General features: G+C 43.8%; 1 protein-coding gene across 1 annotated transcript in view; it reads right to left on the bottom strand.

The window, feature by feature from the left end:
- LOC126267664 (clavesin-1-like) overlaps window positions 1-15,673 on the bottom strand; it is a 70,686-nt gene extending 55,013 nt beyond the window's left edge. Inside the window, exons 1-2 of the mRNA XM_049972964.1 lie at window positions 15,637-15,673; window positions 14,788-15,024 (exon numbers count right to left, since the gene is read on the bottom strand). Of these exons, the coding sequence (XP_049828921.1) occupies window positions 14,788-15,024; window positions 15,637-15,673 (274 nt within the window). The remainder of the gene's footprint in view (window positions 1-14,787; window positions 15,025-15,636) is intronic.
- Window positions 15,674-17,311: the final 1,638 nt, after the last annotated feature.

Below are 17,311 nucleotides of genomic sequence, written 5' to 3' on the forward strand. Positions count from 1 at the left end.
TCACGCCCCAACATCGTGCAGCCCGCCTCCAGTGGTGTCGCGACAGGCGTGAATGGAGGGACGAATGGAGACGTGTCGTTTTCAGCGATGAGAGTCGCTTCTGCCTTGGTGCCAATGATGGTCGTATGCGTGTTTGGCGCCGTGCAGGTGAGCGCCACAATCAGGACTGCATACGACCGAGGCACACAGGGCCAACACCCGGCATCATGGTGTGGGGAGTGATCTCCTACACTGCCCGTACACCTCTGGTGATCGTCGAGGGGACACTGAATAGTGCACGGTACATCCAAACCGTCATCGAACCCATCGTTCTACCATTCCTAGACTTGCTGTTCCAACAGGACAATGCACGTCCGCATGTATCCCGTGCCACCCAACGTGCTCTAGAAGGTGTAAGTCAACTACCCTGGCCAGCAAGATCTCTGGATCTGTCCCCCATTGAGCATGTTTGTGACTGGATGAAGCGTCGTCTCACGCGGTCTGCACGTCCAGCACGAACGCTGGTCCAACTGAGGCGCCAGGTGGAAATGGCATGGCAAGTCGTTCCACAGGACTACATCCAGCATCTCTACGATCGTCTCCATGGGAGAATAGCAGCCTGCATTGCTGCGAAAGGTGGATATACACTGTAGTAGTGCCGACATTGTGCATGCTCTGTTGCCTGTGTCTATGTGCCTGTGGTTCTGTCAGTGTGATCATGTGATGTATCTGACCCCAGGAATGTGTCAATAAAGTTTCCCCTTCCTGTGACAATGAATTCACGGTGTTCTTATTTCAATTTCCAGGAGTGTAGTTGAAACGGAAGCCCAGGATAGCTTACTCGAAGAATATGTCCCTGCCTCGGTGTACCTAATAACTGTTACCGTTTGGTAGTTATGCTGCTGTGTTCAAGAGAAATATCAGGCTTATAATTATGTAACTCCTCACATGCTCGGCTCATATATGCAGATAAGCAGCATGAGACTAGTTAAAAATGACTCAGAACACACACACACACTTTCTCCATATATCTTCCTCCTCCCTCCCCAACCCATCGTCCAATTGGCGTACAATGAACTGGAATCGCTGGAATCTCAACCCAGTATAGGGAGTGACAGTAGTTTGTCAGCAATTAATCTGGCCGTACATAGAACACTGACCGAGACAATAACTAAAATTAGACTGAAAGACATTGGCACTGAAACCTATTTCACTCGAGCAGTAAACCCGGAATATTTGAAACTGGCGGAACCTGTAAATTAGCTTAGGTACATTTCTTATTATTTTATGAACTTCACATTCAACATTTTATACTAGGGTTGCATAAAAAGTAGTGGCCAAAATCCAAAGACTTTACTGACAGACGTTCACCATATTACATACACTCGATATAATCTCCTCGCATCTCGTTCAACTTCCCTCATACAGATGGAAATCGTCGTACACCGTCAGAGCGCCATCTTTGTCGATGTATGTGAAGGACCGCCCTATGGCAGAGATGACGTCTTCCGTGGTGTTGTAGCGCCTGCCATGAAGAGGTCCATTCATTTTGGTAAACAGGTCGTCATTGCACAGACTCATATCTGGTGAAATGGTGGGTGTTCCAGTATCTTCCAATCCCACGTACGCAGGAGTTCCTCCACAGGGATCGCCTGTGGCAATGTGCATTGTCACGAAGGATGATGAGCTGCAGTGCCACAAGCTGCTGCCGGTTTCTTCTCAGTTGGGGGACGAAGGTTGCAGCAGTAGACTGCACTGACCGTCTGACGCTGCAATACAATATGATGCAGCTGGTTCACGGTGTACGTTCTGTGGGCGAGGGGAACCAGGCCTTTTCCATTCAGTGGACTGCCGCTTTATCCGTGGTTCGTTCTACCGAATCCACGTTTCTTCCATACTTATGATCCAAGGAGGTCTTCACGCTCCCTGTGGCAGTATCTTCCTGTTAACGACCTTGTGCAACGTGCTGCGGACTTTTCGTAGTAAGAAACGCGCCGCGACATTTTGTCAAACGTTGTTGCACCGGTAGTTTTGAATCAGTGGTATTCTTGAGTGTGTTGCTTCTGACAGCAGTCTCCCCTATGTAGTATTATCCCTTGTACGAGAGTGTAACCAGAATGTTTGGCTCGTCCAGGACCTGTATGAGGACGATCTAAAAGACCAAACGCTAGTTGAATACGAGCAGTGATATATATATTACTGTGGAACATCAGTGTAATTTATTTTAGTTTTTAGGACCATTTGTTGATTAAATTAATATATATATTTTTTGAGTGTAAACGCTGTTTACCTTCGTCATTTTCCATAAACGAGCTCTAGTTTTTGATCGCCTTAAAGAGAATAGGGCACTGAAATTTATGGAGGATAATAGCTGACACGTTACTTAAATCATGCATAACGGAATCCGAAATTTTGGTAATCACTGAAGTGGGGATTGGTGCAATTCGATAAATGCTTCATGGCGTCCGGGAAGTAAGACCCGCTGTTGAGTCGTGTCATGAAGCAGGTGTCACCCTTCGCGTGTGTCACATAAAGCTTCCTCTTTTGTTACAGAATATGCGGCATTTACGGTACAGCTGTATAAGAGTCGTGACTGGTCACAGTAAGATGAAAAATGATCGAAACAGAAACATTCGTGAGATCACTGCCACGTTTCCAACGTTATGTGGTAACGAGATGCAATGACTGTCCCGGGAAACCCGCAATAAAATATCGTGTCGTGTTTTCCAACGGGGATTTACTGTCTCGTGATAATTCCCGACCGCAACACGAGGATGAGAAGCGATTTGGCTGCGACTCTTCTTACACTTTGACCTGTTTCCAACCGAGAGTAACCTGTGTTCATTTCTAAGTTTAGTTCTTACTTCATAGCTCTCCCATAATGGCGAAGTGAAAGTAGCACACATTGTGGCTTAAAGTAAAGGTATTAAGTTTTGAAGTTATTATAGAGTAATAGTGGGTTCGAAACATTAGAGCAAATGCTGAAAACTGTGTAACTTAGACTCACTCACCTGGTCAGTAAATCCAGATTTTCAAAGGTGTTATCTCAGTAACAGAAGATGCAACATAGCGACAAGTACTTATTTCTTTTGTATCTGTCATTTAGTCACGTTCATATTCCGGTTAATTTGGAAAATTTGGGGTAGGTTCCTGTGGGACCAAACTGCTGAAGTCATCGGTCACTAGGTTTACACATTTTTCAATCTAACTGAAACTAACTTATGCTAAGGACAATACACAAACCCATGCCCTAGGGAGGACTCGAACCTCCGACGGCGGGAGCCGCAAGAACCGTGTCAAGGCGCCTAAGACCGTGCGGCTACACCGAGCGGCTCCGTTCAGCTAAAGTGAAAAATACATGCCGAAAGCAGTAATGATGATAGCAGTAATTATTAATAGTAGATATACTCTCACACGTCTTATAAATTAGTGATTAATGGGGTAAATTACTACCTTCACTTCTGTATCACTTTTCTCTTCTAACCGCTCCAATCATAACTATAAAACTAATGTCTTGTGGAGGCTGTGAAGTGGTGGGCTACTATTTCATGAACGCAAGAGGTATGTGAACGTAATAAATAATACCACTTCATGATGGGACATAGCACTTCCCTTTTACACTAGAGCGCCAAAGAAGCTGGTATAGGCATGCGTAATCAAATAGAGAGATAACAAGACAGGCAGATTACAGCGATGCGGTCAGCAACGCTTCCATAAGAAAACAACTGTCTGGCACAGTTGTTAGGTCGGTTGCTGCTGTTACAATGGGACGGTATTAAGATTTTAGTGAGTTTGAACGTCGTGTTATAGCCGGAACACGAGCGATGGGACACAGCATCTCCGAGGTAGTGATGAAGTGAGGATTTTCCCTGTACGACCGTTTCACGAGTCTACCGTGAATACCAGGAATCTGGTAAAACATCAAATATCCGACATCGCTACGGCCGGAAAAAGGTCCTGCAAGAACGGGACAAACGACGACTGAAGAGAATCGTTCAGCGTGACACAATATTAGGTAATCACCATATATCAGCGTGCGAACCATTCAACGAAACATCATCGATATGGGCTTTCCGAGCTAAAGACCCACTCTTGTATCGTTGATGACAGCACGACGCAAAGCGTTAAGCTTCTGCTGATTCCATCAACACCGACATTCGACTGTTGATGACTGGAAAAATGTTGCTTGGTCGGACGAGTCTCGCTTCAGATTGTATCGAGCGATTGGACGTGTACGGGTACCGAGACAACCTCATGAATCCATGCACCCTGCATGCCAGCAGGGGACGGTCAAAGCTGGTGGAGGCTGTGTAATTGTGTGGGACGTGTGCAGTTGGAGCGATACGTCTAGAAACGATTCTGACAGGTGACAAGTACGTAAGCATCCTGCCTGATCACCTGTATCCAGTTACAATCACTGTGCATTCCGACGAACTTGGGCAATTCCAGCAGGACAATGCGACACGCCACACGTCCAGAATTGTTACCGAGTGACTCCAGGAACCACTTACACTGGCCACCGAACTCCCCAGACATGGACATTATTGCCTTGCAACGTGCTGTTCGGAAGAGGTCTCCATCACATCGTACTCTTATGAATTTATGGACAGCTCTGCAATATTCATGGTGTCAGTTCCCTCCAGCGCTACGCCAGACATTAGTCGAGTCCTTGCCAAGACGTGTTTCGGCACTGCTGCGTGCTCCCGCGTGCCCTACACGATATTAGGCAGGTGTACCACTTTCTTTGGCTCTTCAGTGCATTATGTAAATTTGGAGGTGGAGTTGAGAGAAGTGATAGAGCAGGGAACGAACTATTGCTTTCAGCTGGTTCGGTCCCCCTTTTTTGCGGAATCACCGAAAAATGTGTGCTGCATTGACTTCGAAAACAGGATCTCCGGCTTGCTAGGCAGTTCGTTAGCCACTGCGCCACCCGGACACAGTAGTCGTTGGCATTGCATGAATTATCTCGCCATGCCTCCCGGCGATCCATATTCCCACCTGGCGTCTCCTATCCGCAGTCCCGTCCATGTCCTTCAAGCTCGCTACGTTGAGATTCCCTCAGGAGCCCGCCCTTAATTGTGCATTTGCACCAGGCTGATGGGTCCATTACCCATCGAGTCGAATTAGCTATATGAATGCGTGGTGTTTGTTTGTTTCTCTCGTACATGCCCACATTCATATAATCTTTCCTTTTTAGTTTCATGATTTTGTGTAGAATTTTCGTCTGTATTTTCGCGGCAAGTTCCACTATAATGTATTAGGCGTTCTCTTGAGCAGTTTTATTTCTACCGGCGTGTCGTTTTCAGTTATCTTGAAATAAGTGAAAAGCGGGAGAGACAGATGCTGCTTGCCTTCTCCTGCTATGCTGGACAGATTCAGAGAGACTCGTTCTTGTTTTTGTAACAGAGATTTGGTAAAAACAGTGGTGAGTCTGTAAATACGTTGACATGGTTCCATTTTACAATTTTATATTTTTGTTCAGAAAGGGCAAAGAAACAGACTGTATTCATCAAAGCGAGGGACAGATATCTCCCGCCAGCCTCAGCAGTAGTAGTAGAAAAAAGTTGTATGAGAGCCTCCAAGCGGCCTTAAATAAGAAAGCAAAAGAAATTCTTTTACTGAAGGGAGCCGCGGTGCATAGCAAGCCTGGGCTAGGACGAGAGTTTGTCTTTACGGGGCGCCAGCAGATGAAACAGTGGAGTTACGAGCTGGTAGATTCCTTCCTTACCCACGGGGAATCTTTTTCACTGGATCCTCCTAACGTGGTCTAACACTGTCCAAGCATGTGGGCTGAGAAACTACTATATTTTGTTGAGAAACACTGAAACAGAGCATATGTCCGGCTGAAACATTGTACGACCGTGTTCTGTATCAGGCTCGGTAGCAGTATGAGAGTCCACTTCTCCGAAAGCTTGTAGTCAAGGAGTATTTGGGCCACTTTTTTCTTAATTCAACTTCGTCAATGATTGGTATACGTGAAAAATGTCAAGTTTCACCGTGTTTCGAAATTTATGTTAAAATTTCGGTATTATAAATGACTGAGTATTTACTGTTTGGATGAAGAGAATTTCATGCGCAGTGGAACCATTCCTAGAGGTGACGGCTGAATGCAAATCTGCTTTCACCTTGGTGATAACTATATATTCAGATGGTGGTGTTCACTGACGTGTACAGAATATACCACTATTATCCTCTGTTTTGTATTTTTCTATTGATATCATATTCAATATTAGTTTCTGTATGACCGTCGCACAGCTAAAGCTTCATTGATTGCCATTTCTGTTCTGATAAAACATATGGCAGACAAATTATCATAATATGTACTCCCAGAACTGTGAGTACAGTACTACAGCATCTATAGAAGTTAGTAGAAACATGTGAAAATTTTAGCCGGGCCGGGATTCGAGCCCAGATTTCCCGTTTCTCTCGAGCGATCGTCATAACAACTTCGGCTGTCCGAGCACGCTTCCAGGGCAGATCCAAATCTCCAGATGGCCCAGCGTCTGCTTCCCAGTGTCTGCTTCCAAAAGTGCCGCACAGTAACGTCATTCCCGCACAGGAAGCGTATTCACTTTTTCCGTCATGTTGTGTTGGTTTTTTGCATGAAATACGTTAGTGAAGTGCCTCCATTTGACAGTGTGTATATAGGTCAGTGTAATGATCTATTGGTCAAACACTCATCGAGCCAATCGTATATGTTTCATTATGCTGTGGCTATTAGTTGACTGGATGGTATAATATGAAATTTAAAATCACATAACTAGCCACAGGAGAGGAATTGTTACCGGTAGTCGTTTTTTGTTTCGGAGGAAGGCAAAGAGTCTGCATATGAGTAGCAAAGCCACTTCTTGTGGTTCCACAGCGTTTAAGTTAACGTATCCGACGGAGTAGGTATTGACATCCCCGAGTGTGGACGAAATCACGACACCGAGATACCGAAATTTAATAAGGACTGAGTTGTCGTTGACCATAAATAATCAATGATCGCTACCAAAAGCGGCTGGCAAACCACCAACGTTGTTGTAGACTTTGTACCTACGAAGCATGTTATGGTACATAATGTGCATTCTACCTGGTCTCTTCAATTTCTAGTGCAGCGTCCACAATTCGTGCCAGCAGATCTTCTTCTGTATCTACACAAGTCTCGTATATTAAACTTTGCACACAATCGCACAAGAAGTAATCCTTAGGAGTTAAATTCAGCGATCGCGGCGGCCATGCGGTTGGATCACCTTGGCCTATCCTGTAATTCCGTGTGACTTTATACGCACATCGACGTTTCGATTGCTCGTCACGAAAGAGCCACTATGACTATCGTTATTATTGTTACCCATTTTCAAAGACATTTAATTCGTTGTAACCTCAGAAGTGTTCACGGAGAATTAGAAGCCGGCCGCGTTGGTCTCGCGGTTCTATGCGCGCAGTCCGGAACCGTGCGACTGCTATGGTCGCAGGTTCGAATCCTACCTCGGGCTTGGATGTGTGTGATGTCCTTTCTCGATGTGCATAGCTTTAGAGATACGAAAGTTGATAGTGTGCCACAACGTCCACTGGTAGCCAATTGACAAACCCACGGTCACCTAAGCTATGTGATCCACGCTATGGATGCTTGACTAATACATCACTGTGTTGAGCGGCAGATGCCTCTCTCGTGGCAAGCTGCTTTGCTCCTAGTAGCTGATTTCCTTCCAAGAGTTCATACAGCTTTCTTCAAAATTGTTATGCATATTACTTCGTAATGACTAATGCGGACGACTGCACAGAAAAGCAGCACTAGGTGACAAATGTCGTGAGATACCCCCTAATATCGTGTCGGATCCAATATTTGCTCGGCATAGTGCAGAAATTCGACGTGATATGGAGCCAGAAAGCCCATGGAAGCCCCTGCAGAAATGCTCAGCCGCTCTATAGCGATCCACAAATGCGAAAGTGTTGCTCGTGCAGCATTTTGCACATGAACTGACTTCTCGATTATATCCGATGAATGTTCGATGGGATTCATGTCGGACGATCTAGGTGGCAAAATCATTCGCCCGAACTATTCAAAATTTTCTTCAAACCAGTCGCGAACAACTGCGTTCAGGTGACATAGAACATTGTCATCCCTAAGACCGCTATCGCTGTTTAGGAATATGAAGTGAACGAAACGCTGCAAATGGTCTCCTAGTAACCATGTTGTTTGTTAGCGCTGAGAAATCCACACAAACGCCTCTCCTCTCGATCATTAAGTTAAGGCCGTCATAAACTACATTGTGCTTGATGAGGGGTAATGCCTGCAATTTCATATTCTCGGCAGACCCATAACACTGTGTATCTCGGAACAGCCGAACTCCGCAATGAAATTTCCAATGCGTCTAGCTACAACTACTGTTCCGCGTTGAAAGTCAGTTATTTCCCGTCATGCGGCGATAATCCGATTGGAAAAATTTTCACGTGATTCACCTGAGTTTAAATGAGAATTCCGTTGATGCGCTGCCCTTACGTATCTTGTTTAAGCGATACTATCGTCAGCCGTTTATGTTCATATTGCTATCCCATGAGTTTTATCACCCCAGAGTATACGGGAAGGTATACGAAAGTAAGAGAATGACCAGACCAAGGAATCCTCTCTCGTAACATGGTGCTTGCTTATGACTTTATTCGTAATAGCTGCTTTCCTTTTCAAGGCTAATACAACTTCTTATAGTAGTGATGAACAGTAGGCTGAAGTGTAAGGGATGATTCAAGAAGAATCAATACCCAAAGAAGTGCGATACGGAAGTACTAATGAATGACGAGATACGCTTGACGTTCTCTAAGGCTATAAGCAATATTGCAGTAGCTAGTATAATTGAAGAGGCAATCACAGAAGCTGGAAAGAAAAACATAGGTACAAAGAAGATAACTGCAAAGAAACCATGGGTAACGGAAGAAATACTTCAGTTGATTCACGAAAGTAGGAAGTACAAAAATGTTCAGTGAAATTCACGAATACAGAAATAAAACTCGCTGAGCAATGAAATAAATAGGAACTGCAGGGAAGCTAAGACGGAATGGCTGCATGAAAAATGTGAAGAAATCCCATGAGAAATGTTTGTCAGAAGGACTGAATCAGCAAACAGGAAAGTCAAAACAAACTTTAGTGAAATTAGAGGCGAAGGTGGTAACTTTAAGAGTGGAACAGAAATTCTGCTGTCAGATGAAGAAGAGAGCGGATAAGTGGAAAGAATACACTGAAAGTATGTGCGGGGGAAGATTTGTCTGATGTGATTGAAGCCGAAACAGGAGTCGATTTAGCAGAGATGGGGGATCCAGTATTAGAAGCGGAATTCAAAAAAGCGTTGCAGGACTTAAGAACAATTGAGGCAGAAGGGGTAGATAACATTCCATCAAAATTTCTAACATCATTGGAGAAAAAGGCAACATACCGACTATTGTCACTGGTGTATAGAAAGTGTGGTCCAAATGGCTCTGAGGACTATGGGACTAAACAGCTGAGGTCATCAGACCCCTAGAACTTAGAATTACTTAAACCTAACTAACCTAAGGACATCACAAACATCTATGCCCGAAGCAGGATTCGAACCTGCGACCGTAGCGGTCGCGCAGTTGCAGACTGTAGTGCCTAGAAACTCTAGGCCACCCTGGTCGGCATAAAATGTGTGGGTCTAGCGACAAACCATCTGACTTCCGTAAATATATTATCCACACAATTCCTAAGACTGTAAGAGCCGACAAGAGCGAGAATTGTCGCACAATCAAGTTAACATCTCATCCACATGATTTTCTGACAATAATAATATACAGAAGAATGGAAAAAATGAGTATGTGGTAGATAACGACCACTTTGGCCTTGGGAAAGGTTAATGCACCTGACAGGCAATTCAGACGTTCCGGTTGACATGGAAGCAAGACTAAAGAAAAATCTAGACACGTTCATATGGCTTGTCGACCTGTAAAAGCCGTTCGATAATACAAAATGGTGCAACATGTTCGAAATTCGGAGAAAAATATGGGTATGCTATAGAGAGAGACGGGTAATATACAATATGTACAAGAGCCAAGAGGGAATAATAACAGTGGACGATCAAGAACGAAGTGCACTTATTAAAAACGGTGTAAGACAGGAATGCAGTCTTTTGCCCCTGCTGTTCAACCTGTACAAAGAAGAAGCAATTTTGGAAATGAAAGCAAGACTTAGGAGTGGAATTAAAATTGAAGGTGGAAGGATATCAATGATACGATTCGCTGATGACATTGCTATCTTGAGAGAAAGTGAAAAAGAATTACATGATCTGCTGAAAGGAATGAACAGTCTAATGAGTACAGAATATCGACTGAGGTTAACTAGAAGAAAGGAGAAAGAAATGAGGAACACCAGGAATGAGATGAGACAGAAACTTAACATCAGGACTGATGGTCACGAAGCACATGAAGTTAAAGATTTCTGCTATCTATTCAAAAAAACACCAATGACGGACCGAGCAAGGAGGTCATCAGAAGTAGACTAGCACCGGAAAATGGGCATTCCTGGCCAAGAGAAGTGTATAACCAAGCACAGGCCTTAATTTTAGAAAGAAATTTCTGTGAACGTACGTTTGGAGCACAGCAGTGTACGGCAGTGAAACATGGGCTGTGGTAAAACCGGAACAGAAGAGAGTCGAAGCATTTGAATTGTATTGCTACAGATGAATGTTAAGACATTAGGAAATGATTTCCATGGTACTGGAGGGAGTTGTAGAGGGTAAAAACTGTAGAGGAAGACCGAGATTTGAATACATCCAGCAAATAATCGGAGACGTAGCTTGCAAGTGCTACCCTGAGATGATGAGTTTGGCGCAGGGGAGAAACTCAAACCAGTGAGAAGCCTCACGACACACAAAAAAGAAAAGAGAAAGAAGCTTCTCAAAAACTGCCGTGCAAATACTTCAAAATGACTCCATCACATAGCTGGAGGTCTGTTAGTACGACTGATGTGCCGTTGACGACAGAAGGAAGACATTGATAGCTTGAGTACGCAACCAAATCTACTGCTCCAACAAAACCGAGCATCTACATCTACATCTACGTGGATACTCTGCAAATCATATTTAAGTGCCGGGCAGAGGGTTCAACGTACCACCTTCACAATTCCGTGTTATTCCAATCTCGAACACCTATATCCTTCCGTACGAGCTCTAGTTTCCCTTACATTATCGTGGTGATCTTTCTCTCTGTGTAGATCGATCTCAACAAAATATTTTCGCATTCGGAGGAAAATGGCTCAAATGGCTCTGAGAACTATGCGACTTAACTTCTAAGGTCATCAGTCCACTAGAACTTAGAACTACTTAAACCAAACTAACCTAAGGACATCACACACGCCCATGCCCGAGGCAGGATTAGAACCCGCGACCGTAGCAGTCGCGCGGTACCAGACTGTAGCGCCTAGAACCCCTCGGCCACCCCGGCCGGCCATTCGGAGGAGAAATTTTGGAATTTCGTAAGAAGATTCCGTGGCAGCCCAAGTCCTGTAACGTTTCAGTGAAACTCTCTCCCATATTTCGCGATAATAGTAATAATAATAATAATAGAAACGTGGTGCCGTTCTTTGAACTTTTTCGATGCACTCCGTTAATTTTATCTGGTAAGGATCCCACACCGTGTAGCAGCATTCTAAAACAGGATGAATAAGCGTAGTGTTGGCTGTCTCCTTTGTAGATCTGTTACATTTTCTACGTGTCATAGCAATAAAACGCAGTCCTCTGTTTGCCTCCAAATTCAAATGGCTGCAAGCACTATATGACTTAACACCTGAGGTCATGAGCCCCCTAAACGTAAACCTAACTAACCTAAGGACATCACACATATCCATCCCCGAAGCAGGATTCGAACCTGCCGCGTGATTCCGGACTGAAGAGCTTAGAACTTCTCGGCCACCACGGCCGGCAGTTTTCCTCCCCCACAACATTTTCTGTGTGTTCTTTCCAATATAAGTTGTTCGTAATTGTAGTTCCTAGGTATTTAGTTGAATTTACTGCCTTTATATTTGATTTATTTACCGTATAACCGCGTTTATGGGGGGTAGGAAGTCAAACGGGCTGACTTGGAGCAGGAGAGGCACCACAGGACATTTTAATTTCCACTGGCTATACTTTTACAAATAAATTCGTAAAACTTTGTCAGCATGACCAGGAAGGATTCAGAATTCACACTCATAGCAGTGGAAGTTCGAAAACATAACCAAGTATTTTTTTTACATTAGAAATCTCATCATTTTTTTCACTTACTAATGGTAGCATTTGTTGCTATAGGTACACTTTTCTTCATAAGCAAGAGAGATGGTTCGATGAATTCTGCACAGCATACAAACCATACTGAAAGGTGTATGGAGCTCTAGAATTTTCCAAATCTATTAAAAACTGTGGTAAAAATTTAGGTAATTAACTACAAAATGTGTGTTTTTCCCAAACATGAAGTTTAAAATACAACAGATCATCCGTTTTTTCATAAATTAGATAAATTCTAGAGTTTCATACACCTGTAAGTATGGTATGCATGCTGTGCAAAATTCATCGTAGAATCTCTCTAACTTATGAAGAAAGGTTTACCTGGAGCAGCAAATGCAGCCATTAGTGAGTGAAAAAATGATGAAATTCCACACATAAAAAAATTATTTTGTTATATTTTAGTACTTCCACTGCAATGAGTGTGAATCCTGAATCCTTCATGGCGATGCTGACAAAGTTTTATGAATTTGTTTGTAAAAGTATAGACACTGGAAATTAAAACGTCCTGTCATGCCCCTCCTGCTCCTACTCGGCGCGTTTGACGTCCTACCCTCCGTAAAAGCTTCGTTTCAGCACTCTTGTGGATGACATCAATCTTTTCGTTACTTAGAGTCAACTGCCAATTTTCGCACAATTCTGATATCTTTTCCAAATGGTTTTGTATTTTTTTTTAATCTTCTGATGACTTTAATAGTCGATAAAGGAAATCGTCATCCGAAACAATCCTGAGACGGCTGCTCAGATTGTCTCGCAATTCGTTTATATAGATAAGGAACTGCAAATGGCCTATAACACTACCTTGGAGAACGCCAGAAATCACTTCTGTTTTACAGGATGACTTTCCGTCAATTACTACGAAGTGTGACCTCTCTGAGAGTAAATCGAAAATCCAGTCTCACAACTGAAACGATATTCCATAAGCACGCAATTTCACTATAAGTCGCTTGTGTGGTGCAGTGTCAAAAGCCTTCCGGAAAACCATAAATACGAAATCGGTCCTAAATCCCTTGACAATAGCAAAAATGGTTCAAATGGCTCTGAGCACTATGCGACTTAATAGCTGAGGTCATGAGTCCCCTAGAATTTAGAACCACTTAACCTAATAAACCTAAGGACATAACACACATCCATGCCCGAGGCAGGATTCGAAGCTGCCACCGTAGCAGCAGAGTGGTTCCGGACTGAAGAACCTAGAACCTCTCGGTCACCGCGGCCGGCAGTTTGCCTCCCCCACAACATTTTCTATGTGTTCCTTCCAATTTAAGTTGTTCGTAATTGTAGTTCCCAGGTATTTAGTTGAATTTACTGCCTTTATATTTGACTGATTTATCGTGCAACCGCGTTTAACGGATTAGTTTCAGCACTCATGTGGATGATCTCCCACTTTCGTTATTTAGGGTCAACTGCCACTTTTCGCACTATTCAGGTATCTTTTATAAATAGTTTTCCAATTTGTTTTGATCTTCTGATGACTTTATTAGTCGATCAACGACAGCGTCGTCTGCAAACAACCGAAGACGGCTGCTCAGATTGTCTCCAAAATCGTTTATATACCGGGTGATCAAAAGGTCAGTATAAATTTGAAAACTGAATAAACCACGGAATAATGTACATAAAGAGGTACAAATTGACACTCGTGCTTGAAATTACATGGGGTTTTATTAGAACCCAAAAAATACAAAAGTTAAAAAATGTCCGACAGATGACGCTTCACCTGATTAGAGTAGCAATAATTAGCATAACTAAGTAACACAAAGCAAATATGATGTTCATTACAGGAAATGCTCAATATGTCCACCATCATTCCTCAACAATAGCTGTAGTCGAGGAATAATGTTGTGAACAGTACTGTAAAGCATGTCCGGAGTTATGGTGAGGCATTGGCGTCGGAAGTTGCCTTTTAGCATCCCTAGAGGAGTCGGTCGATCACGATACACTTGCGACTTCAGGTAAGCACAAAGGCAATAATCGCACGGACTGAGGTCTGGGGACCTGGGAGGCTAAGCATGACGAAAGTGGCGGCTGAGCACACGATCATCACTATAGGCGAGATCTTTCACGCGCCATCTGTCGGACATTTTGTAAACTTTTTTTGTTATAATAAAATCCCATGTCATTCCACGCATGTGTGTCAATATTTACCTCTCTGTCTACATTATTGGGTGGTTTATTAAGTTTTCACATTTATACTGCCTTTTAGATCACTCTGTAGATAAGGAGATGCAAAGGGCCTATAACACTATCTTGGACAACGCCAGAAATCACTTCTGTTTCAGTCCAGGACTTTCCGTAAATTACTAGGAACTGCGACCTCTCTGAGAGGAAATCGCAAATCCAGTCACTTAACTGAGACGATATTCAATAAGCATGAAATTTTACTACGAGCCGCTTGTGTGGTACAGTGTCAAAAAGCCATCCAGAAATACGGTATCGGTCTGAAATCCCTTGACAATAGCACTCAAGCCTTCATCCGAATAAAGAGCCACTTGTGTGTCACAAGAACGATGTTTCCTAAGTGTAAACTCGCCTGCCGCTGTGCCCGCCACAGCTTGCGACTCACCAGCGCACAGTGGTTCCGCCGTCCCGCGCTGCGCCTCGTGTCTGCCGGTGTGTCTGCGGCTGCCTCTGCCTCTGTGGACGGAGCGTCTAGCTGACGGCACGGGCTGCTCGGCACGGACGCGGTGCGAGCAGGCGGCGGCGACCACAGCGTGGCTGGAGTCCGCCGACGTCCCGCGCCTGTGAAATACTCGCCGCTGCTCAAGGTCGCGCGGAGCGGGTTCTGGGGTGGCTGCCGCGACTGCTCGCAGAATGCTCAACAGCCCCTCGACCGGTTTTCTCCGACACAGCTAGATTTTCTGGTGTTTCGCAACAGGACCTTGTCGTTTACCCGAAAAACCCGATTCGCACGCCTTAGTGATCCGCGTCACGATCGGTACCCGATACCTGTTACCTCTTTCCTGTATTGTGTCAATACTGTTGAAGCACGCGGGCTGGTCACCTTGGAGCGTGATGGCAATTTTGCAGCGTACTCTTAGTACCTTATCTTTATTTCGCTAATTTTATTTATTTAATTTAAGCGTATGGCCAGGACCCCCCGTGGGGCAGGCCGATCGCCGGGTGCCGGTCTTTCAATTTGACACCACTTTGCCAACCTGCAGTCGGTGAGGGTGAGAGGATGACGAGGAGAACAGCACAACACCTAGTCGCTGGGTGGAGAAAACTCCCCGACGCTGCCGCAAATCGAACCCAGGACCAGAGGACTGACAGTCCGTCACGCTGACCATTCAGCTACAGGGGGCGGACATTTTTACTAATAACTGGTCGGGAATTTTTTTTTTTCAGCCCTTTTGACGTACATTTCTACAGGCAGGGATCCACAGTTCAGGCTTTGCGGAAACTGCCATCAAACCAACTTCATCGTTTTCAACTGCTTTCTCTTTCGTCATCGGGATAACTATCGTACTAACGGATGCGGATGGGAAATATCGACCGGTTAAAACCGGTACCGGTGCTTAGTTTAGAATAAAAGTCATTTTTCGGTATCTGTTTTGTCTCGGATATACCACATTTTTTTTTGTTTGCTAACAACCGAACATAACGAAAAAGAAACATAATTATCAATAAGCCACAGCAGAAATTTTTAGTTATTAAATGAGTCTTTTTTTAAAAAAAGAAGATGAAGTAATTTTTGTTCATAAAATTTGCATTGGTTACCAATCTTGCGTTATTATACAGAATGGCAAAAGTGACCAGTCATAACAAATCCAACTGAAACGAGTAATAAACATAAGGCATTAGAATTTTTACAGCACTCCTGTGACAGAAATAGCCCTACATCTATGTGAAGATGGTACCTGTTCTTTCGAAAAGTCCGAAAGGGCAGATACGATCATCATATTGAAACGTCCCCTTAGAAAAATTATCAATGACTTTGGTAGTAAACTTCTACGTTATTTGATACAAAGACAGCTGAGTAAAACTGACTGTATTCAGACCTTCCTCTGTTTACTTATTGTGATCATCACTAATCTCACTTTCAATAATCCCACAAAAGAATGGCCCTGACTAACAATTACCCCTACCTCTCATGAATCACTTACCTCACAAAAATCTTTACTCTAACTACTGTAATACAGCGAGCGCCAATACTGCCATCTAAATAATACATTCTAACTACTGAAGGCACTAACTGCTGATACGCATAGTTAGCAAATGAAAGATTTTGATAGAGAACAAACAATGAATTTGCCTTAAGGATGTTCAAAAGTAATCATATATATCTATCATTACATCCAACTGTACAAATTTCCTTTTTCTGGCGGACACACGTCCAGATCGTCCGCTTATAGTAACCTCTCAAAACTCTGGCATCTCTCTCTTCACATTCGCCACTGCCGGTGGCTCACCTCCCACTGAGCAACGCTACGAGCTGTTCCCCTATCCAACTGCCCAACAGTACATAAGCGAATATTCCAACAATGAGTCCAACCAGTCACACACTGCACGCAGTACAGTCAGTGATTTTCATACAGAGCGCTAATTGGCGTTACCAACATAAAAAACTAAACAGCTTACTTAAAAAGGCTCACCGGCTATTTGTCCATCTCCTTCTGTGCGGATGCACAAACAGTGCCCGAACCCTTACGGGAATCGTCTGCAGCTGATTCTGCAAATCGATATTGTCATCTGACATTGCTACTTTGTTCAGGACAACCGCATCACCTACGAACAGTCTTAAACACCATCCAACTCATTTTCCTAGATCAATTACGTAGACTGTAAACAGCAACGGTCATAACACACCTCCGTGGGGTATTCTGGAAATCACATTTTCACCTATTGACTTTGTTCCGTTAAGAACGACTTGTTGAATTGTATGTGCAAGGAATTCTTGAATCAGTTCACACGTCTGACCCAATACTGGATAAGCTCGTATTAGTTTCAGTGAACAACAGTGTGGGACAGTGTCATGTCTTCCTGAAGTCAAGGGAAACGGCAACAACCTGAGCGCCGTAGTGTACAGCTCTATTGATCGTATGGAGGAGCAAGTGGTTCAAGTGGCTCTGAGCACTATGGGACTTAAT

This window comes from Schistocerca gregaria, chromosome 4 (genome assembly GCF_023897955.1).
Source record: "Schistocerca gregaria isolate iqSchGreg1 chromosome 4, iqSchGreg1.2, whole genome shotgun sequence".
Classification (NCBI taxonomy): Eukaryota; Metazoa; Arthropoda; class Insecta; order Orthoptera; family Acrididae; genus Schistocerca; species Schistocerca gregaria.